Genomic DNA, 24851 nt, shown 5'->3' with positions numbered 1-24851 from the left:
GGCAGCAGGTCTCTTCTGCCCTTGCTGACGAGGCGGAGAAGGAGGAGGTTGGCTGCTCGGGCGCGTCGGCGCAGGCGGAGACGGAGGCGGAGTGCCGCCACGCGCCGGAGAAGGAGCCGGCCGAGGGCCCTGATCGTCACTCGCCGGAGGAGGAGGCGGTGGAGGAGGCGGAGTGCCCTGACTCGCCGGAGGAGGAGGAGGAGGCGGAGGCGTCCAGTTTGGAAGGTTGATGAGGTCCTTCCGCCATAGGCATGGAGTCTTCAGAGCAGACCCCAGCCGAGTCTCCCCTTCACCGGTAGGGTGGTCAAGCTGGAGGTCCTCAAATCCCTCCGTTATCTCATCCACCATCACCCTAGCATATCCTTCTGGAATCGGCCGGCAGTGAAAAGTTGCGCCGGGTTCAGTAGGATAAACAGAGCCAACATCCGCCTTGACCTTCAAATTCATCCATTGCGTCATAAGGTGGCAATTTTGAGACTCCGTTATAGCATCCACAGGATAGTTGGCAGGAGCCGTCAAGGCATGCTCCGGCTGAAGCAGCTCGGTGGAAGCCACGCTGCTTCTGCGCTGAGATGGCGGGGTAGCTTCGGGGGAGGCTTCGGCAGTACGTTTGCTGCGATTTGCTTCTTGTTCCTCTATCGCTTGTACCCTTGCGTGCAGCGCCTGCAGTTCGGTCTGCTGCACTTTTTTCCTCCTCTCATGGGATTTGTAACCGCCTGCGTCCGGAAACCCAACCTTTCACGGAACGGAGCCTGGCGTGCCTCGTGTCCGTCCAGGGTGCTCAGGATTCCCGAGGGCCATTGTGAGCTCATCGTGCTCACTGTCTGGAAAGAACGTCCCTTCCTGCGCTGCTTCGATATACTGCTTAAGCTTACTGACTGGTATGTCCATTTGTTCGTTCGTCCAAATGCACTTCCCTGTTTCAGGGTCCAAGGTTCCGCCAGCCCCGAAGAACCAAGTCCGGCAACGGTCTGGCCAGTTATTTGTCTCTGGTTCGATCCCTTTATGAACCAGATCATTCTCAGTCTTGGACCACTTAGGCCGGGCTACGAGGTAGCCACTTTACCCCGTGCGATGGTGAAGCTTCTTCTTCACAGCATTTTGCTTGTTTGTCGCCGACATCTTCTGACTCTTTTCCGATGTCTTGTGGGCCACAAATGCTGGCCAGTGATCTCTGATCTTCTCATATCTGCCCTTGAATTCTGGTGTCTCTTTTTTATCGACAAACCTATTCAGCTCTTTCTTCCACCTCCTGAATAGATCTGCCATCCTCTTCAGAGCAAAAGACTTGATTAATTTCTCTTTAATTGGGTTCTCTGGATTATCCTCTGGCGGTAGGGTGAAATTTGACTTCAGCTCAGTCCAAAGATCATTTTTCTGCATATCATTGACATAAGACACCTCAGGGTCTTCTTTAGCCGGTTTAAACCATTGCTGGATGCTTATTGGGATCTTGTCCCTAACCAGAACCCCGCACTGAGCAACAAATGCGCTCTTTGTCCGGAGGGGTTCAATAGGTTGGCCGTCGGGCGCGATTGCTGTGATCTCAAGCTTTTCATCCGAGCTCAACTTTTTCTTTGGGCCTCGTCTCTTTACCGAAGTTGTGCTCGATCCGGAGGGCTAGAAAAAAGAACAAAGACTTAATTAATATGTGTACATACCAACAAAACAATGAATGCATCAATCAGCTAGTCAGCATAGGCTTAACTAATATATATACCTGGCCGGACTCGGTTCGGTCACCGGAGCCGTCATCACGGTGTCCTTCTTGCACCGGCATTGGGTCACCGGAGCCGTCCTCATGTTCTTCTTCTTGCACCGGCATTAGGTCACCGTAGCCAGCTTGCTCACCCTCTCCTTCCAGACCATCGGTTTCGTTGAGATAGTACGAGACGGCATCACTTCCTTGTGCGATTATCTCCCTCAACAACGCTTCTTTTGTTGCTTCGTCTAGGGCGGTGTCCATAGTTTCTACAAATATTTACAACATGGCAATTATTATTCAAACATGACAGATGGATATATTAGTGCCAAACGTAGAACTAGCTACCTAATCATTGTAAGCTATCGGGAGGGGGTATATATCGACAGCGACGACACTACATCTATGTCGTCCCTCGTTCCCGATAAAAAAAGAGGAAGAAGAATAAAAAAAGAGGAGAAGAACCCTCAAACCCTCGAACCCTAGACGACCCTCTTCTTCCTCTCATGTTCGAGAGGATCGCCGTGGGGTCGGGAGGTTGCCTAGTGTCAAAGGAAACCCTAAATAGCTAGCAAGTATCGTGGGTGTGAGATACATGTGGCCTTCGGTGTCAGACACTACATCCACGTCCCACAAGTGACGTGGGCGTCGAAGCCCGCGCCACTTGTGGGATGTGGGCGTAATGTCCGACACCGACGGTACATGTATCTCACACCGACGATACTTTCTATTTAGGGTTTCTCCTCTACCACTCGGCGGCCCTCTCGACGACCCTCGTTCCCGATAAAAAAAGAGGAAGAAGAAGAAAAAAAAAGAGTAGAAGAAAGAATAGAGGAGAAGAACCCTCGAACCCTCGAACCCTAGACGACCCTCTTCTTCCTCTCATGTTCGAGAGGATCGCCGAGGGGTCGGGAGGTTGCCTAGTGTCAAAGGAAACCCTAAATAGCTAGCAAGTATCGTGGGTGTGAGATACATGTGGCCTTCGGTGTCGGACATTACATCCACGTCCCACAAGTGACGTGGGCGTCGAAGCCCGCGCCACTTGTGGGATGTGGATGTAATGTCCGACACCGACGGTACATTTATCTCACACCGACGATACTTTCTATTTAGGGTTTCTCCTCTACCACTCGGCGGCCCTCTCGACGACCCTCGTTCCCGATAAAATAAAGAGGAAGAAGAAGAAGAAAAAAGAAGAGAAGAAAGAATAGAGGAGAAGACTTCCTCTTCTTCCTCTCCTCTTCTTCCCCTTCTTCCTCGCCTCTCTCATGAATGTCCGGCGTTCTCGACCCCCCCCCCCACGTGTCGAAGAAAAAAAAGAAGAAGAAAAAAGAGGAGAAGAAGAAAGGAATAGAGGAGAAAAGAGAAAATAGAATATATATTCTCTTCTTCTCCTCTATTCCTTTCTTCTTCTCCTCTTCTTTTTCTTCTTTTTTCTTCTTCTTATTTATTTCTCCTCGTCTTCCTCTCCCCTCTGGGCGACCCTCGACCCCTAGGCGACCGTCGACCCCTCTCTTTTTTTTCTTTCTCTTCTATTTTATCCTCTTCTTCCTCTACCGCTCGGCGACCCTCGACGACCCTCGTTCCCGATAAAAAAAGAGGAAGAAGAAGAAAAAAAAGAGGAGAAGAAAGAATAGAGGAGATCTTCTCCTCTATTCTTTCTTCTCCTCTTTTTTCTTTTCTTATTCCTCTTCTTTTTTTATCCTCTTCCTCCTCTCATTATATTTTCTACGAATGTTCTATATACATACATCCATCGATATCATTCCATACATACATATACATCTACATTATATATGAACAAAAAAATATCAAAATTCATCATACATACATCTACAGTATATATGAACAGTATATACTAACAAAAAAAAATATCAAAATTCATCATACATACATCTACAGTATATATGAACAGTATATATGAACAAAAAAATATCAAAATTCATCATACATACATACATCTATAGTATATATATATGAACAAAAAAAATATCAAAATTCATCATACATACATGCATCTACAGTATATATGAACAAAAATTATAAACTTTCTCCCCAACTCATACATACATACATACATAAATCTACATCATATCAATATTTTGCAAATTTGGAGCAGGGAAGGAAGGAGAGGATGGGGCGGTAGCTACCTCTCCCGGAGGGATCGGGGAGGAGACGCGGGCGGCCGGCGTCGGGGGCGACGGCGACGAGGACGGGCTCGGGGTCGGCGAGGGCGAGGGCGCCGGCGGGGCACGCTCGGTGGCGGCGGACGGCGGAGCTCGGGCCGGGGGCGTGCGGGGCAGGAGCTCGGGGGCTCGGGGATGGCGAAGCTCGAGGGCGAGGGCGAGGGCGACGGCGGGGCGGCTCGGGGTCGGCGAGGGCGAGGGCGACGGCGGGGCGCGCTCGGCGGCGGCGGACGGCGGAGCTCGGGCCGGGGGCGCGCGGGGCAGGAGCTCGGGGGCTCGGGGACGGCGGAGCTCGAGGGCGAGGGCGAGGGCGACGGCGGTGCGGCTCGGGGTCGGCGACGACGGCGAGGCAGGGCGCGCTCGGGGGCGGGGCAGGGGCAACGGCGGCGACGGCGAGGCGAGCAGAGGGGCAGCCTGGCGGCGATCGAAGAAACGGTACCAAAATTTTCACAAGGGTGGCTTATATAGACAGAGCATTGGTCCCGATTGGTGGCACCAACCGTGACCATTGCCCCCTTTAGTCCCGGTTGGTGCCACCAACCGGGACCAAAGGCCTCTTTTCGGCAGCCCAAAGGGCGGGAAGCGGCGGCCTTTGGTCCCGGTTGGTGGCACCAACCGGGACTAAAAGTGGGCAATGGTCATGGTTGGTGCCACGAACCGTGACCAATGAGCCCTTTAGTCCCGGTTGGTGCCACCAACCGGGACCAATGCCCTTGTGCGCCCCGCGCCCAAAAGTTTAGTCCCACATCGCTATCTGAAGGGCGTCGATACTGGTTTATAAGCTCTGCTCTGCCTCCCCATTCGAGCACCTCTCTAATGCAGGCTTTCGGGCCTAAACCTGCTACTGCCTGTGGGCCTATTGGGCCTTCTACGGGCCTGAATCCTGGCCCATGTAGGGTTTCTAGTCGTATTCAGGCCGTGGAGGCCCAGTAGGAGGCATTTTTTTTTGGTTTTTTCTTTTCTATTTCTACATTTTTTTGGTTTTTTATTTTTTTGTTTCTACTTAAAACTAAATACTTACAGTTTTTTTAGTGATTTCTTTTTGCTTTTAGGTCACAAAAATTATAAACTTTCTGTTAGTGCCATTAGTTTTAAATTTTAAATAGTTTAAATTTGAATTTTGAAAAATTTGTGTGAATCACTAGTTTATGAATAACTTTACTATAAAATTAGAATTTTTTTCTATTTATTTTTTATTTCTACTTACAACTAAATACTTACAGTTTTTTCTTCGTTGCTATTTATTTTTTATTTATACTTACAATTAAATACTTATAGTTTGATTTTAGGTCACACAAATTATATTCTTTTTGCTATTGAAGAATATTATAGTTTTATTTTAGTTGATCATAACATAATATTTTAATTGATTGTTTTTATTTTCATAAAAGTTTTGTAGTTCATTCTGTTTGCTATTAATTCATTCTTTGAGCTAAATGACTCTGAAATTGGAAAGCATTTCAAAATGAACTCTGAAAAGGTTGAAAGTTGGCATGGTATCATCATTTCACCCACATAGCATGTTCCAAAAAGTAGAGAGGGTTACGACAAAAACTTGATGCACTTCGTGTACAAAATGGACAATCACTTTCGAAGTATCAAAGTTTCAAACCATAAGACATGAAAGCATTTCAAATGAACTCTGAAAAAGTTGAAAGTTGGGATGGTATCATAATTTGACCCACATAACATTTTCTTATTGCGGGAGAAAGTCTTCACTTTTTCTTCGCTTGTGTCATTTGCTTATTGCGCCGTAACCATGGATAATCTTCATTGTTTATCAGGATGCTTGGGTCAGCCTTGACATTGAAGGGAGGAATTTCATGAAACTTTTCATAATCTTCAGACATGTCTGTCTTGCCGTCCACTCCCAGGATGTCCCTTTTTCCTGAAAGAACTATGTGGCGCTTTGGCTCATCGTATGATGTATTCGCTTCCTTATCTTTTCTTTTTCTCGGTTTGGTAGACATGTCCTTCACATAGATAACCTGTGCCACATCATTGGCTAGGACGAACGGTTCGTCAGTGTACCCAAGATTTTTCAGATCCACTGTTGTCATTCCGTACTGTGGGTCTACCTGTACCCCGCCGCCTAACAGATTGACCCATTTGCACTTAAACAAAGGGACCTTAAAATCAGGTCCGTAGTCAAGTTCCCATATGTCCACTATGTAACCATAATATGTGTCCTTTCCGCTCTCGGTTGCTGCATCAAAGCGGACACCGCTGTTTTGGTTGGTGCTCTTTTGATCTTGGGCGATCGTGTAAAATGTATTCCCATTTATCTCGTATCCTTTGTAAGTCAATACAGTCAAAGATGGTCCCCTGGACAACAAGTACAACTCATCACAAACAGTGTTGTCACCTCTGAGACGTGTTTCCAACCAACTGCTGAAAGTCCTGATGTATTCACATGTAATCCAGTCGTCGCATTGCTCCGGGTGTTTGGAGCGCAGACTGTTCTTGTGTTCATCGACATACAGGGTCACCAAGGTAGAGTTCTGTAGAACTGTGTAGTGTGCTTGAGACCAAGAATATCCATCCCTGCATATTATTGAGTCTCTTCCAAGAGTGCCTTTTCCAGTCAGTCTCCCCTCATACCGCGATTTAGGGAGACCTACTTGTTAAGGCCAGGAATGAAGTCAACACAAAACCCGATAACATCCTCTGTTTGATGGCCCATGGAGATGCTTCCTTCTGGCCTAGCGCGGTTACGGACATATTTCTTTAGGACTCCCATGAACCTCTCAAAGGGGAACATATTGTGTAGAAATACGGGCCCCAGGATGACAATCTCGTCGACTAGATGAACTAGGACGTGCGTCATGATATTGAAGAAGGATGGTGGGAACACCAGCTCGAAACTGACAAGACATTGCGCCACATCACTCCTTAGCCTTGGTACGATTTCTGGATCGATCACCTTCTGAGAGATTGCATTGAGGAATGCACATAGCTTCACAATGGCTAATCGGACGTTTTCCGGTAAAAGCCCCCTCAATGCAACCGGAAGCAGTTGCGTCATAATCACGTGGCAGTCATGAGACTTTAGGTTCTGAAACTTTTTCTCTGGCATATTTATTATTCCCTTTATATTCGACGAGAAGCCAGTCGTGACCTTCATACTGAGCAGGCATTCAAAGAAGATTTCTTTCTCTTCTTTCGTAAGAGCATAGCTGGCAGGACCTTTATACTGCTTCGAAGGCATGTTGTCTTTTTCGTGCAAACGTTGCAGGTCCTCCCGTGCCTCAGGCGTATCTTTTTTCTTCCCATACACGCCCAAGAAGCCTAGAAGGTTCACGCAAAGGTTCTTCGTCACGTGCATCACGTCGATTGAGGAGCGGACCTCTAGGTCTTTCCAGTAGGGTAGGTCCCAAAATATAGATTTCTTCTTCCACATGGGTGCGTGTCCCTCAGCGTCATTCGGAACAGCTAGTCCACCGGGACCCTTTCCAAAGATGACGTAGGGTAAATCATTGACCATAGCAAGCACGTGATCACCGGTGCGCATGGCGGGCTTCTTCCGGTGATCTGCCTTGCCTTTGAAATGCTTGCCTTTCTTTCGACATTGATGGTTGGTCGGAAGAAATCGACGATGGCCCAGGTACACATTCTTCCTGCATTTGTCCAGGTATATACTTTCAGTGTCATCTAAACAGTGCGTGCATGCGTGGTATCCTTTGTTTGTCTGTCCTGAAAGGTTACTGAGAGCGGGCCAATCGTTGATGGTCACGAACAGCAATGCCTTAAGGTTAAATTCCTCCTGTCTGTGCTCATCCCATGTACGTACACCGTTTCCATTCCACAGCTGTAAAAGTTCTTCAACTAATGGCCTTAGGTACACATCAATTTCTTTGCCGGGTTGCTTAGGGCCTTGGATGAGAACTGGCATCATAATGAACTTCCGCTTCATGCACATCCAAGGAGGAAGGTTATACATACAAGAGTCACGGGCCAGGTGCTGTGATTACTGCTCTGCTCCCCGAAAGGATTAATGCCATCCGCGCTTAAAGCAAACCATACATTCCTTGGGTCCTTTGCAAACTCATCCCAGTACTTTCTCTCGATTTTTCTCCACTGCGACCCGTCAGCGGGTGCTCTCAACTTCCCATCTTTCTTTCGGTTCTCACTGTGCCATCGCATCAACTTGGCATGCTCTTCGTTTCTGAACAGACGTTTCAACCGTGGTATTATAGGAGCATACCACATCACCTTCGCAGGAACCCTCGTCCTGAGGGGCTCGCCGTCAACATCACCGGGGTCATCTCGTCTGATCTTATACCGCAACGCACCGCATACCGGGCATGCGTTCAGATCCTTGTATGCACCGCGGTAGAGGATGCAGTCATTAGGGCATGCATGTATCTTCTCCACCTCCAATCCTAGAGGGCATACGACCTTCTTTGCTGCGTATGTACTGTCGGGCAATTCGTTATCCTTTGGAAGCTTCTTCTTTAATATTTTCAGTAGCTTCTCAAATCCTTTGTCAGCCACAGCATTCTCTACCTTCCACTGCAGCAATTCCAGTACGGTACCGAGCTTTGTGTTGCCATCTTCGCAATTGGGGTATAACCCTTTTTTGTGATCCTCTAACATGCGATCGAACTTCAGCTTCTCCTTTTGACTAATGCATTGCGTCCTTGCATCGACAATGACCCGGCGGAGATCATCATCATCGGGCACATCATCTGGTTCCTCTTGATCTTCAACAGCTTCACCCGTGGCAGCATCATTGGGCACATCATCGTCTGGTTCCTCTTGATCTTCACCAGCTCCCCCCGTTGCAGCATCACCGTATTCAGGGGGCACATAGTTGTCATCGTACTCTTCTTCTTCGCCGTCTTCCATCATAACCCCTATTTCTCCGTGCCTCGTCCAAACATTATAGTGTGTCATGAAACCCTTGTAAAGCAGGTGGGAGTGAAGGATTTTCCGGTTAGAGTAAGACCTCGTATTCCCACATTCAGTGCATGGACAACACATAAAACCATTCTGCTTGTTTGCCTCAGCCGCATCGAGAAACTCATGCACGCCCTTAATGTACTCGCGGGTGTGTCTGTCACCGTACATCCAGTGCCGGTTCATCTGCGTGCATTATATATAATTAAGTGTCCAAATTAATAGAAGTTCATCATCACATTAAAACCAAAGTGCATACATAGTTCTCATCTAACAACATATAGCTCTCCAAAGCATCTAATTAATTAAACCATACATTGAAACTATGTAAAACATTTCAATGCGAAAACAAATGCGATCATAATCGCAACCAAGGTAACAATTGATCCAACGGCATAATGATACCAAGCCTCGGTATGAATGGCATATTTTCTAATCTTTCTAATCTTCAAGCGCATTGCATCCATCTTGATCTTGTGATCATCGACGACATCCGCAACATGCAACTCCAATATCATCTTCTCCTCCTCAATTTTTTTTATTTTTTCCTTCAACAAATTGTTTTCTTCTTCAACTAAATTTAACCTCTCGACAAGGTCAGTTGGCATTTCCGATTCACATACATCCTAGATAAATAAAATCTATGTCACGTTGGTCGGCATAATTTTCATAAACAATAAATGAACCAATAGTTATAAAGATAATATACATACCAAATCCGAATCATAGACAGGACGAGGGCCGACGGGGGCGGATACCAAAACCATCGCACTATATAAGATGCAATAATAAATGTAAGAAAATGATACAAGTATCTATCTAAACATACAAGTAAGAATATTTTTCCTTTCAGAAAGAAGATAAGAATAAGAGGCTCACCACGGTGGTGTCGGTGATGAGATCGGCGCGGGTGATCGACGGCGGTGAAGACGGGGACGGGGCGTGACGGACCGCTAAATCTAGACAAATCTCGAGGAAAATGGAGCTTGGAGGTCGAGCTTCGAGAGGAGAAAGCTTAAGTAGTGTGGCCCGGGCATTCCATCGAACACCTCATGTGCATAGGAGGTGAGCTAGAGCACCACAAAGCCCTCTCCCCCTCGGCCAGAAAAAACAAAGCACTGTGCTCTGCTCTTGCGCGAGGGGGTATATATAGGCAATTCATTGGTCCCGGTTCGTGGCATGAACCGGGACTAAAGGGGAGCCTTTGGTCCCGGTTCAAGCCACCAACCGGGACCAATGGTGGTGGGCCAGGAGGGAGGCCCTTTGGTCCCGGTTCGTCCCACCAACCGGGACCAAAAGGTCCAGACGAACCGGGACCAATGGCCCACGTGGCCCGGCCGGCCCCCTGGGCTCACGAACCGGGACCAATGCCCACATTGGTCCCGGTTCTAGACTGAACCGGGACTAATGGGCTGAGGCGGCCTGGACCATAGCCCCTTTTTCTACTAGTGATTCTTTCTTAACCACGTGATCGCTGAAGACGGAGAATACTATGTGAACCATGAGTCCGTATGATTATATTTGTAAGAGATAATTATTGTATATATGTAGCCGGTAGTGTCGGATAGATATACGAGAACTTGTTGTTCGACCAATCTCTCGGAGAAGGAGAGGTGGTCGATATCACTTCTCTCTATATGCATATATGTTCATGACGATCTTCTGTTTCCTTCGTTTGCTTACTAGCTAGTTAGCGTGTCTAGTCCTCTCTATACGTATGTATAGTACGTAGCGTCAACCAAGCACGGACATAAGAGAGGACACTTCTCTCTATTAATTATAGCTAGCTAACACAATATATGAAACACCTAAATTAACCCCCCAAAACCCCCAAACCCCCCCCCTTCAAAAAAAAAAACAAAAACCCCAGCCACAGAAATGCTGATGCGTGGATGCCTATTGGTCGGACCAAAGGGTCTCCTGCCTGGGCTCTGCGCACTGCCCACGTGGAGGCCCATCAGTCCCGGTTCTGGATTGAACCGCGACTATAGGCCCTTTTTCTACTAGTGTAATTTATATTGTTTATTTCAAAATAGTTGACAGCTTATTTCCATTGACAGCTTATTTTGAATCTTCAAAGAATGTGCAGAAGATGGTAGATAAAACCCACTACACTGATGGCTCCGAATTAACTTATAAGGAGAAAAATCATCTGATTGCTTATAAGATGATAGAACTAGTATGCGAACCAACCTGTGATTGAATGGTTAGGTGGACAGTATTCCCAGCCTACCAGGGTTCAATTCCTATACTAGATATTGGTGCTTGCATGATTCCTGAATTTATTTCACGCTTTCCACGATGTTCATTCAGTGAGGGGAGACCGACTATGAGGAGCCTCAGGTGACTTCAAAAAATCTCAAGATGTTATGCCGGCTCAATTTCTCATAGTGTTCATATGGATAGGATATGCGTGCGTGGTAAGTGTATGTTCGTGTATGTGAACGAATTCGATTTTACTGTGTTATGTTAAAAAAAATTAGCGGACACCCCAAAGAATTCTTTCGTTAGTTGATCTATTATTTTTGTCATTATACAACTATTCCTCTATCCGTTCAACCTAATTAATGATAATTGGCATTTTCTTTTTAATGAAGCACGCCAACTTCTCTCTACCGTTGCAACGCACGGACCTGTTTGCTAGTAATATATAATAGATAGATTTATAGAAGCTAATAAAAAATGACATGAGGGGCAGGGTCACCACTATAAGAGCAGGCCCGGTTCTGACGGGGGCAGGGGGCCGGCCGCCCCGGGCCCCTGGAACGGAGGGGCCCCCGCCGCTGCTGTGTGCGTCTATATGGGCTGAAAAACGCACAGCCACGCTGGCCCAAATTTGCTACTATGTGAGGCTGACTACTAAGTACGCATGCCAGTCGATTATGGATAGAATCAGCCTTCTTGGAGAGGCGCATCAGTTACGCACACACGCGAGGCACGGTCTCGGCCGCCGCCGCCGGATGCACAGATGGATAACCTCTTCAGCTCGCGACCGCCTGAACCAGCTGAACTACGGCGGAGGAGGGACGGCCAGCGAGCATTAACCCTGCAATCCCTGCAATTTTAGCCAGAGACGCCACATCGAGGATTCGACAAGTTGATTCTAGATAAGGTATTTTGCCCTAGCGATTTTGCTTTTCCTACGATAATTAATACAAATTATAAATGATAATCAATATTCCCTCTTCATTATTTCATAGGGCATTGATAAGTGATTGATTGGGCAGGGGTACGGTCAATTTTAGAGGCTTTGATATTGAAATCAATGGATAATTAATAAGAATTCTGACAAGATAAGTGATTGGATCACGGCTGTTCTTTGCAATGTCCTATGGAACACTAAAATGCAAGTACTAGTCTAGGAAAGAAACTAGTCCATGATTATGGTTAACCTATTTTTTCTAAATACAATGGATTTGATAGCACTTCCAATTTAGTGAGTAAAGTCATTTCGAGAGAATTCCTTATTTGGCCCTTTCTTAAAATTTGCTTCCTTTTTTGGCCCTCAAAAATATAATTTTCTTTTTTTGACTCGTAAATTTTGTTTTGTTCCCTCCATGACACTTATGTCAGTTTTGACCACCAACACCGTGAAGTGCTACATGAAAAGTCGTTTTTACCCCTGCTTTAGCTCATTGTTCTCTCTCGACTACGGTGCGGTAGTTGTACGAGGCAAACGGTGGAGGCGCGAGGCTGAGAGAGTGATGGTGCGATATATCGGAGTGCAAGACCGATGTTGTTGCTGCGGATTGACGGCGGACGGCGGCCTGTGCAGCGCGGTGTCCGGCGGCCATGGAGGAAAGGTGGAGGAAGGTCATGGCGGGGCAGCAGCCTTGGGCCGTATGGTATAGGCGTCGGGCGGCCATGCAGGGCCAGGGGCGACGGAGGAGGGCCACAGACCTGCAGCAGCCATAGACGGCCATGGTAGCGCAGCGGAGAAGGGTCGTGCGTTCTCGGCCTCGACGGCCATGGTGACGCAGTGGCGGAGAAGGGTCTTCATGCTCGTCGTCGTGCATGTTTTTAGTGGTAGGGCATGCAACACGTGTGCTTTCGTGTGCGTGTGTGATGTGCGCTAGTCTGTGTGCCGCCGCGTGTCGTGCGTGCGTGATGTGTGCTTGTGTGTGTTGCAGCTCGCGCTGGGTGCGCATGCTGCTACTGTTGTATTTTTAGTGTGTGTGGGTTTGTGACGTGACAAGACAAGCTGCTCACCTGTGTATTCTGGGAGCCGAGTTGTTGACGTAGAGACATCAGGGAGCAGCGCCGACCGCGGACTCTGTCTTGGCGGCCGCTGGCCACGCCGAGGGATCCGAAGATGTGATATATGAACTCGAGCATGATTTGCTTCATATCCGTTACGCGGTGGTAAAATTGTAGATTTTTTTCATTTGCTCTTGTAGTCAAGACAGAACATATCACATTACCACTGCTTTTGACTTGCAAGTAACTTTGCTCCCATAGTACACCAGGGGTAAAATGGTATTTTCACATTAGACTTAACATTGTGAAGTGCCAAAACTGAAGGAAGTGTCATGAAGGGAACAAAATGAAAATTGAGTGTCAAAAAGGGAATATATATATATATTTTAAGGGCCAAAAGGGAAGCAAATTTTAAGAAAGGACCAAATAAGGAATTCTCTCAATCATTTCATTGGGTGTTGAAAGCAAGATTGAATATTCGGATCAACAGGAAGCAGGAAAGACCTTTAAAAAACAGAATCATGAAATCGATCTCAGAGGCAACGCTCTAAGGGGCCCTGACCTCTAATTTCGCCCCGGACCCCTAAAATTATAAGATCGGCCCTGTATAAGAGCACTACTACACAGACGACGACGTACATTTGTCCAGCCAAACTTGGACGACATGCCCATCGCACCATCCATGGGCAAGTTACAGTAGCATGCGGTGAGATTAGCTATCGTTCATGTGTCGTTCAGCAAATCATCATCCTTGAAGTAATTCCCCCACTGTAATGATGTCAGGGTAACTTGAGATGCTGAATTTCTTAGTGCTCAATCCGAGTGGTAGTTTCTAAGAAAACATTCTTGGTTATTGAAAAGGAAGATTCACGATCATCTCTCACTAATAATAAAGCATGGAGTGAATCAGTCGGCTTTTGTAAAAAAGCTCTTGTGTTTTTTGATAATTGAACCCGCAGTACTTTTTTAAGTGGATATTTCTGAGAAAATGTTTCGTTTTTATAAAAAGAACCCTGCGTTGCTCTCGTTTTGGGGCTGCTTGATGCAGAACGTCGGCGGCGGCTGAAGCTTGCAGGGGCCGAATACGTGCACGACGGGGGCTGGGGAGGCTGATCCGGAGACGGGTGGCGAGGCGGGGGTCGCCGGTGACGACGAGGAAGGCCGGAGCGCGGCTTCCCGGACTGATCCATGGCATCCGCCGCTCCTGGGCAGAAAGGGGACAGGGAGGTGAGGGAGAGAAGTGAGGAAGGAGGGGTGGTGCGGCGACGTGAGGTCAGACGAGGCTGCGGTGGCGCGGTGCAGGGGACAGCCGCGGCAGTGGTGGCCATGCGCATCATGGGGACGGAGGCGAGCGGCTTGGCCATGGTGCCGCGATGAAGCAGGAGAGGAGGAGCACTGAGGTGAGGCGAGGAAGAGCGAGGCCGGCGGCTGTGCAACCTCGCCGAGGTGGGGCGGAACCGGCCAGTGCCGGGGATCGGGCGCGCGCGTGGGGCGCCTCCCCTGACGGCGCGAGGTGGGAGAAAGGAATCGAGGCTGTCCAGGGAATCGATTGGATTGCTTTTTTTTAGAACGGAATGGATTACTTTTTTTTTTGAGTAGCAGAACAAATTGGATTGCTAGGTTACGTTAAGGTGTGGCTGGGCTGGACCTAAGGCCGAATGGGCGGCCAGTTTAGATATTGCGCTGCTGTTTCCCTCTCTCTCTCTCTCTCCCCTAATTTTCACATTTTCTCTGTTTATTAAATATAGATAGATAAAGAGTAAAAACGAGAGAGGATTAGGAATGGGGTTTTTGCAAGGTGCTATTTTTTCTGGACTCACAAAAATGTGCTTATTCCATGAAAATTAGAAGTGCACAATACAAGGTTTAAATTCAAACACATTTGAATTTATTCAAATAGGTTAGAACTAGGACAAGGTTTTAGAAGTGTACAAATATGTTAAAATTTTTGGTGGACCTTGGTAAAGTAATAAAATGGTGATTGGGAAAGTTTGGGGACAAAACTTGAAGTATAAAAATGCATTTGATTTTTTGAAAACCTCAAAAAGGAATTTGGAAAAGCAATTGTATAAAATGGAAGGAAAGATCAAATGATTTTCTGAAAAAGTTCGTAGTTTTTAATTTGGTGTGAAGCATTATAAATGGCATGATGAAATCAAAATGCATAAAATAAAATAAGAAAACATTATAAAATATGCAAGTTAGTGGAAGGTAGGGAATTTATAGGTTAAAAGATCAAAAATAAAACAAGGGTGGAATTATAGGTAGGTGATGTGTCGTGCTGGCAGGGAGAAGCATGTCTCTCGCACTCGTCTCATGAGGAGGACTCGAAGTCTGGCGTAAAGCAGGCCATTGTCCTCGGTGCCCCTCCAATAATATTGGATCCCTGTGTCCTAGCATCTCACCACTCCACTGAGTCAAGGCCGAGTTTAGGTTGCTTGAGCGGAGTATGATTTAATTCGTAACCATGTGCAGTTCTGTCTGGTTTGATTTCACCATTTTAGGTCATGAAACAAACATGTATTGGATGGATAAAGGCAATGTGCATGACTCATAAACATAGGTCAAGCAGAGTCTATCAATTCCTTGATATTACAACCATGTCTACACAAGTCTAGACTCGAGACAGTCAAAATCTTCATGCACTCAACACTCATTGTACTGAGTTTTTTTTAACAACTCACTCTTTGTACTAAGTTTTTTAGCAATACTCATTGTAATATGTGGTCAATACATATTTTTGTTACCCCGTTGCAACGCACGGGCCCTTTTGCTAGTGATAACTAACAAAAACAATGAGTAGGTCATAACTAACAATTCACACGTCGCGACACTGCCATGTTCTTATTATATATCATCAGCTGATAAAACTAGTACCGTACGTCAACAGGTAGCTAGCTCGTCTGCCACTAGCTAGTGTTTGGGGAAATGATAGGCGATGGGTGCATAGATGGATTGCAGCAACTGACAGATGGCCAGGAAGGCGGTAATACCGAATGCGACTTGGTGCAAAGTAGTGCTGCAGTACTTGTGGCGGAACGATCCCCTGAGGTTACGCGCCTTGCTGTCGCATAATTTTTCCAGGTCGTGCCACATGGGCTTGAGGTAGTTCCTGTCAATGTTGTCGACGTCCATGACCACCCCCTTGCAGAGGTTGGCAAAGCCTTGGGCGGCAATCTTGTCGCTGCTCTCGAAGTGTTGGATGATCTTTGCATCAACCAGGAGCCGGACGTCCTCCACCGTACACGCCACCTGCGACATGAAGAGGCAGTAGGCCGTGACGGGCCTCTGGGTCATCTCCGCATGCTCCTCCAGCGCCATCATGTTACGTAGGAGCGTCCAGGTCTTGCCGTCGACCTGCAGGCAGGGGATGTCCAGCTTGCCCCCTTTAAGGCGCACGTCGAGGATCGAAGTCACATCGGCCGCGAAGTCCCGACGCCTGAACTGCACGTTGGCTTGCGTGCAGTACTCCGTCGCCCGACGCCATCGACCCGTGTCGCCCTCACGCTCACGCTCACCATTTGGCTGCAAACAGCTGGTTGGGCTCAAGTACGCGTGCACTCGGTGCAGCAGCTGGTATGGGCGCTCTGGAGGATCTGCCATTTGTCCATTGGTTGGACGGAAGAATGTGTGCACCAGGTGTAGCAGGTGGGATGGCGGCTCCGACAGCCTCTTCTTCTCTGTGCTGATGTGGCCCTCCCTGCTCAGCAGACTCTTGATATATGTTGCCATGTAGTGGAGTAGAGAACTGGAACCTCCTGTGGCCCGCGCGTGAATCTTGTCAAGAACAAAGAATGGCACCTGGTTCTCAATGAGGTAAAGGGTGTCGCGAAACACCGCGTTGTAGTCGTTACAGGATGTTTGAGGGACGCCCGGATAGTTCCCCAACCAACCCAGCAGGTAGCACCCATCATGCAGCAGCATCCTCGCCAGCTCTTCCGAGGTCATGCGGTCGACCCCGTCCCCGTACCAGTCCCTTGCTCGGGGCTCCAGTTCCTCCACTAGACCCTTGAGGCCACCATCATTGTGTTTCTCAGAGAGATTTTGCATGAAGCCCACGTATCGCTGCTTCTCTTTTTGAACCCATGGAGTTGACGGACATTTGCCATGGTAAGGGCCGATCGGCACGTTGTGTGGCGTGTAGCTGTCTTCGTCAGCGCTACGGAGCTGCTCACGAACTTTGGGAACATTCCCGCTGGACCTCGTCTTATCTTTGGCCACCACTTGTTTCCCTGCCTCCAAGTCCAAGTTCAGATTCAAGGCTCCTGCACCAACATGCCATAATTAATCAGCTCGAAATGCACATCCGTAACCGTATGTGATCTGGTCAATAATGACTTCATCGTATACTCCCTCTGTGAAGAAACATAAAAGTGTTTAGATCACTGGAGTAGTTAATAATTAAATTTATAAAATGGCATGCTCTCAAAATGTTAAAATTGACATGCTACTTTATATAACCGCCATCCTCTAGGTAAAAAGAGTATTATCTGGATCCCCGCCCCCCCCCCCCCCCACACCCCCCCCCCAAAAAAAAGAAATTGCCATGTCATTAACAATAAAAATGCAATTCTCTCAACATTAAAAATCCCACTCTCTCATTGATAAAATGCCGTCCTATTATTAAAAAACAATCTCATGCGCTTGGTAATAAAATTTTTCATCCCATTGAAAAATTAAAATGCCATCCTATTATTATTATTAAAATATGTCAGCTTGTTATTAGTACAAATGCAATCCGCTTATGAATAAAAATTGCCATGTCATTGAAACTGTCATCCTCTTAGTAATGAAACTGGCATCCTCTTAATAATAAAAATGTCATTTTTTGGAAGATAAAAAGTGCCAAGGTGTTAATAAACGGCATGCGATGTATAATAAAAATGCACATGTCAAGTTGAGAAAAAAAGAATATAACAATAAGGATTTTTGTTCTTTAAAAATGGAAAAACTCTGGAATTTGAGATTGTTCTCTCTAATGAAAATAATAATTCAAACAAATAAACTCAAATACAATAACTTCTTTGTGCGCAAGTGTTCACAAAGCCCGCTTCAGCGCAAGACGAGAGTGTGCATGCTGCTCAGTTACGAGGGCTCGAATTTGAGTCCTCAAGGGCTCCGATCTTTTAAAGAAATAATAAACATATGTTCAATATGATAGTTGGAATAGCGAACGGGAGAGCTGACCTGGAACCCGATTCGTGCCAAGGTCCGTGCCACCAGACCGGATAGTGGAAAGGGCGATTTCTGGAAAGTATCAAAAATCTGACATTAACCAAATGAGATTTCCGTTGGAAACAAAATCATAAAATTAGTCTCATAGAACAACTCTCAAAAGCATCAAAAACGAGCTAAACGTTTCATCATTGCCAAAGACCACCTTTCAAACCCAGCAGTCAATCTATACATCCTATCGCTCATTCTCATCTCTTTTTTTTCAAATTTGTAATGCCTCGAAGCAATTCAAGTTGTTTCTAGCTCTGTGGTGAAAGTTTGAATTTTTATTGTGCCCATCAGTGAATGCACTTTGATGCTGTTTTTGACAAACTTTCTTTCTATATTTTATTTGGCCCATTATTGAGTGCTCTGACACAACAATTGAGAATATAGACGAAATATAGAACATTCGGGCAGATACAAAGGATTTTCTAAGGTGAGAAGATACACATGTTATGGAAAAAGAAGATAAGACCATATCTCAACCCTGGATTATCACAAATGTCTAAGAATCATCCTTGATCTTTAAAACGGTCCAGATTACAACCCTAGACAGTCCAAACCGGTCAAGTTTCAACCATGCCCTCTCCTCAAACTGGGTTTTGGTTAGATGAAGTGGCTTTGACCAGTTGGTCACCCTGTCAACTGCTTAGTCAGCTGCCACAACATCCACTATTTTGTTGAATATGTTTAGAAAATGGTTTGAAACTTTCCCAAAATTATCACCATGGTAGCGCTGATTTTATTGATTTGTTTCAAAATTTTCTAGACACTTTCATTTTTCGTCAAATTTGATCAAAAAAGGGGGATGGATATGTTTTTTTCTTATATCTTATTTTTTATGGCAAAAAGGGTTGAAACTTTCCAAGAAATGTCACCATGGTAGTGTTACATAGTGCTTTCAAATTTTTCTTGAACCATTTTTTGTAAAAATTTGTACTAAGTGACGTGGCAGCAGACGAGGTGGTTAACTGGCCAAAACCGCTATAACTCATGAAAAACTAGTTTGAGGAGACCGCAAAGTTTACATTCACATGATTTAACAGTTCGTGGTTGTAACTTAGATGGTTTTGAAGTTCAGGGTTGACTCTTAAACACTTGTGACGAAGTGTCTAGAAGATAATGAAATATCAAACACTATCTAAGAATTATTCATCAAATTGAGAAATAATCACTCCTTAAAGAAATATAAGAGCATTTAGATCACTAAAATAGGGATTTAAATGCTGTTATATTTCTTTACAGAGGAAGTATATAGTATATGTTTTTGTGTTGCCGCACTCTTAAGTCCCGCTATCGAGGCATTCCATTCTGCATTTCTCACATAACACCTCCTTCGCCCCATGCAGAGATCAGAGCTGCTGAGGGAGATCTTCAATGACCACGCACACGTGGAGTTTGAAGTTATGATCCGTGTCGTCGTCCTCTTTATGCCATGACTTGAGAAGGAAGCTGTTGGTGTCGACCCACAACATGACTTGCCTCACAATGGTGTCGCGGTGAGGGAAGGTTAAAGTGCACCCGAAAATTTTCCGGGTGACAATCTGTGAAGCGCATCAGGTGCGGTGAGACCGTAGCGAGGGCGATAGCATGGTGGCGTATGATGAAGATGATGTTCTCCATGGGCGGTGTGGACATGATCACCTTGTTGCTGAGCATAGGCGACATGAGGGATCGATTTGGATGGAGGGATCCATGGCCAGAGCTAGCAGTGGTGGGGAAGTTGGAGGAGGGAAACGAAGTCGCAGATGCAACGGAGCCCGGAACGAGACTAGCATGAGATGCTCTTTAGCAATGCGGCCGGAACCGTGACTTTTGGGGGTTTTGATGGCACTCCCTTCTAAAGTGGTCAGAAAGCTTGCAGATGATACAGTGGATGGGATCCTTGTAATCATTGCGGCCGTGATGCGAGCTAAGCCATCTGAGGCACAACCCCTTGAAGTTTCTTATCAAGGCCTCCCTCCCTACCTCCGCATTGTCTTGTCGGCGGTCCAAGCGCTGCTACTATGGTTACTCCCTATTATCCAACAAGCGCATTTAAGCATCGATCCAGGCGAGTGAGCGAACGTGTTAACGTAGACCTGGGTGCCTGGCAGGGTCGATGGACCTGAGGAGGAGACCGTCAAAGGACCGGTGGGTTGATCGTGATCTAGAGCGGAACACCATCAAAGGACGAGACCATCAAAGGACTATCAAAGGAGGAGACCATCAAAGGACCTCCCACAAGTTACCGTCGGAGGAGGGCAACCGAGGGGAAGAGGAGGGCCCCATGGGGTCAGAGACCGTGGCGTTGCAGCAACGGAGGCTGGTGGAGGCCATGGCCAGGGTGGCCGAAGGCGGAGGCCTAAGCTCGCAGTGAGGGGAGAGGTTAGCCCGACTAAAACAAGTGACCACTCCAATTTCCTGTTAGTTAATCTGGGGTACGAGGACAGGTAAGGTCGCTACTAGTTCGAGTGAAATACTAGTGTGTCTCACATGGCCAGAGAGCAAAAGTGAATGTCCCGTTACTCCCGTACTCTAATTCTTGTCACAATGCATATCTAATGGTTGTGGAATTTGCAGGCGGCACTAACCACCGGGCACCAGGAAAAAAACTCTGGAAGTTGAATATATGAGGGTTTTAGTGTTTCATTTGAAGGGAGCTGTAAAAAAGTCCGATTCTGCTAGATATACTGGATCTGTCCGGGTCAGTTTTCTGCTCTGGAACCAGAAAACGTTGGTTATTTTACGGGCCGGTGAGTTTTGCGGGATCTGCTAGAGTTGATCTTAGATCTTACGTTTGCGGTTTAGTTGTGCAGGTTTAAGGGTTTTAGTTTTTGTTTTTCAAAATTGATGCATTTATCATCCGTTCCTACCAAGTTTTATTAGTTGAAACCTAGCAAAGTTTTTATAACTTGTCAAAACATATTCAAGATTGGTCTTATTTCAAATCCCTCATCACAAGGAATAGGAATATGGACATGTAATATGAATTAGACATTTAGTTCAAGATATAACAGATATGAATGTACAAGTCAAAAGAAAAACAATGTGATATGTGCAAGAATGGGCCATGCAGTCTCTGACAAAGTTTGGAGCGAAGGATACAACAAATGCATGGGGTAATTATGCACTAAGAACATTTATAGTATTATAGTAGAGGTGGAGGTATCTAACGACACCACATACCTTTGGACAAAGAGCTCTCTTGTCTAGTCAAAGATGTACGAGTGAAATCCTAAAAGCAAGTAAGATATAGATATGCCACTGGATTTGATGGGTTTGGTCTTTGGTCCATCCTGCTTCTAGATTTGACAGCACACTCACATACAGCAAGGAAGAAAACAGCTACGACCTTCCTTTCCTGAGAGGCTCTGCCTCCCGGTGAGCACATTCGCTACATTGTCCCCTACCTCTCATCAACATAACCAAGCTGACTCCAGTGCTTACATAGACCCAAGAAGCACAGACCATGGGCTGATGATTCTCCCCCCTACCGCACATGCCACATAAGCACTTACATATGGGCCCCATGTGTTAGTTGGTCTCTAACCAGCTGTGTGAAATGGCTGGTTTGGTCAAGATGAGAAATTAACCAAAGTGAAAAGAAAATATATTAAATGATTTGGTTATGCCAGAGATGTACCTCAAATTTCTTTTTCTTTTTTGGGTAGAAGTCATTCTATCTGCTCTATTTTTTTTGTAGATCATGTAAGAAAAGACTACCAAAATTTTCATCAAACTTCTTAGTTTTGTGAATTTCTATTCATGAGCATGAGCCTAGGTTTGGAGTTCATTTATCGTAAAGATATTCTTCTTCTTTCAAAAATTAATCTTCCTGTTTGTGATGGTTGTTGCCGACATTTGCCCCATGCCACGAACTAAAAATGGACACAGCTAAGCTGCATAGTTTTTTTTTCCAGCTATTAGATCCTTCATCTAACGGAACTAACAGTAGCAAAGAAAATTAATCTACTAGATATGTAGTTTTTTCCGGCCATTTAAAAGTTGGTATAAGATCCACATATCTGGTTACTTGTGGGCTCCTTTGATTCATAGGATTTTCAAATGGAAGTATTAGGAGAAATATATAATTTTAGTGGCTTGTCCTCTATATTCCGCAAGGGTGTTTTGATACCACAAGAAAAGCATATAAATAATAAATAAATAGTTTGAGTGGCTTGAAAATTTCATCCGAAACATAGTGCAAAGCAACCCTATGAAATTTTTTCTTAAGGATCCCAATCTTATGAAACAAACAAGCTATGTAGGAAAAAAAAACTAAGGATCTGAATCCTACAAAAATCAGCTATGATATTCCTTTGATTGAAAGGAGACCTGGATAGGAAAATACCGCATAGATTGGAATCTGCAATATTCTAAAAATACAAAGATCTACATACAAGGCGACAAAGAAGATGTAATAGTTACTTCGAAATCGCACATTTCGGGGAGAGTAAATAGCATGTTTGTTCAGATAGTGAAGAGCTATCTAAATGCACTTGCTCCATCTAAAATTGAACTAAATCCCACATATATTCACTTGTTACGTACCTGACGACATTGCGCTCCAAAGCCAACAAAGGAGAGTAGCTATCCGCTGCTCCCCGGGCGTCCTTGTGACTTGTGAGTGATATGAACAGGTGTTAGTTCGTTTGGCACGCTAGCCTACAGATAAGTAGGAGTCTGTGCCCCAGCATTCCTCGGGTGGGCCGAAAGGCGAAGCATGTGCGAGCACGACAATAGTAAGATTAATTAGCATGCAGCCGCCGGGGGAAAAGACGAGGATTACGACAAAATTAGCATGCTACATTCTGAAAAGCACGCACGCCTCTGCGCCAGCGCACGTTATCTCGTGCTAAAAGCCGGTCGACCACAAAAGATAGATTCCTTGCTTCAAACGACCGACCGACAGGCGTTGCTGGTGACAAATGCTGAAACGCCCGTGAGCCAAAGTACAAACATTACTTTTTTATCTAAGATACTTATTATGCAGCACATGCCGCGACGACCAGCGGTCTTCCTCCAAGTCTTCGTCGCCACGCTTGACTAGTCGTCGTCGCCAGCCCGGCTAGTTACCGTCATCAACCAGCACGGCATAAAGCAATGCCTTATTCAACTAGAACAAAATACCCAAACCTCTATATCTGGGGAGATTTTTGCCCCCACGTCTCGCCTCTTGGCCGATTGCGACTGGGAGGCATATCAATTGTTGACACGTGCATTTGTTTGGGAGGCTACGGGGTAGAAAACGCGTGTGGCCGTAGGCCTTCGATCAAAATTTTGTTAACTGATTCGCATTTTTCCGTGTGCACTTGGGGTGTCTTTAACATTTTGGTTCAAATGATTGTTTGTTATAATATACTAAACCCTACTAGGTTTCTTTTACCCTGTTTTTTGGCTTTTTTCTATTAGTGAAAAAACGGTCAATCGGGTCACGCCACGTTCTTTACTGGGGGATATGGCTAGATACACTTTGGGGTGGCTCTAGCAATTTCACATTAGATGTGAGACATTCCTCCAACCAGCACATGGATTGTATGGTTGACTACGTATTTTTTGTCTACTTCCTATTTAGATGCATCTGTGAACCACCATTCGGTTGCATGCTTTCTTGTTTTTTTCCCTTTATGAAGAGGTGTGTTGCATGGCTGCCGATTTATCCCTTCTCTCCCGAAGGATCCTATCGAATGCGTGCACGGCTTAACCACTGCTTCGCCGTTGTAAGGAGCCTATAAAAACTATCCACGGCAGCATCGCCATTCAGTCTGTCGCGGAGCAGCAGTAGCCACCCCGACCCTTCTTCCCTACCCGCTTTATCTTTCGTCTTGCTCATGCCCTGCTCCACCGTCCAGGGGTGGCTCGCAGCCCGCCTAGAAACGGCCCTATTCTTTCTCTGCTCGGCGGACAGCACCTCGCACGCAGACGCGCCGCCGCTGCCGTCGTGGATAAATCACTGGCCGAATCCCGTGCCGCTAAGCTATGCTGCTTTACTTGCCTATAAAAGGTACTCATCACCTCTCCTGACGGTCGCTACCTCGCCTTCCTCCCCGTTCTCCTCGAGACCTCGACCCACCTCCTCCTGCTGCAACTCCATCTCTCGAATGATCTTGTGCAGGTATTGTCTTGGAGGAGATGCCCTCATGATGGTGATGGCCTGTTCGCGCGGCGTGGCGGCGCTGGCCACGATCAGCGCGCGAAAGAGATGGCTCCCACTACTGCCGGCCAGATCTCCCGTCAAGCCGTCTACCAAGCTCATGGGCCATTTCCTACAACGGTGGCGGCAGCCACAACACCAGACTGGGGCACGGGCTCCGCCTCAAGGTGTACCTCGCCATTGGTCGTTGCTGGGCTTCTCCACCTAGCTATGAACAACGCATCGGCAATCACCGAGCTCGGCCTCGGAGGCGGTCAACACGTGCGGTGGCGGACAGATGAAAGAGGTCCAGTGTTGGCTGGTGGGCAACGTGTGCGACCATCGGAGGCACGCGACATCTCCGGACGACGACAATGCAGGTACCGGGCTCCGGTGGCATGTGACGGAGTGGCGTCGACAATCTGGGTGGGGCAGGAGGTCGATGAGGAAGGTGGCTCGCGGTGTCGAGCATGAGGTACGATTGGACGACACAGGACTGGCGAGATGCCCGCAGTCTCAATGGAAGCGAGCTTGA

The 24851-nt window shown here is 46.4% G+C and overlaps 1 protein-coding gene across 1 annotated transcript; it reads right to left on the bottom strand.

Annotated features, from left to right (window-relative positions):
• Positions 1-15791: 15791 nt before the first annotated feature.
• LOC125538729 (UPF0481 protein At3g47200) lies at positions 15792-22888 on the bottom strand. The gene is made up of 3 exons (XM_048702044.2): positions 22735-22888; positions 18172-18231; positions 15792-17249 (listed from the first exon to the last, which is right to left on the bottom strand). Exons 1-3 carry the CDS (start codon positions 22742-22744, stop codon positions 15898-15900), a joined length of 1422 nt encoding a protein of 473 aa, XP_048558001.2. The 5' UTR covers positions 22745-22888; the 3' UTR covers positions 15792-15897.
• Between the last annotated feature and the right edge of the window lie 1963 nt (positions 22889-24851).

The sequence above is a fragment of the Triticum urartu genome, chromosome 1A (assembly GCF_056163025.1).
Source record: "Triticum urartu cultivar PI428250 chromosome 1A, HENAU_Tu73, whole genome shotgun sequence".
Lineage (NCBI taxonomy): Eukaryota > Viridiplantae > Streptophyta > Magnoliopsida > Poales > Poaceae > Triticum > Triticum urartu.
The sequence above is the reverse complement of the archived record's forward strand: the minus strand, read 5'-3'. Positions and strand labels throughout refer to the sequence as shown.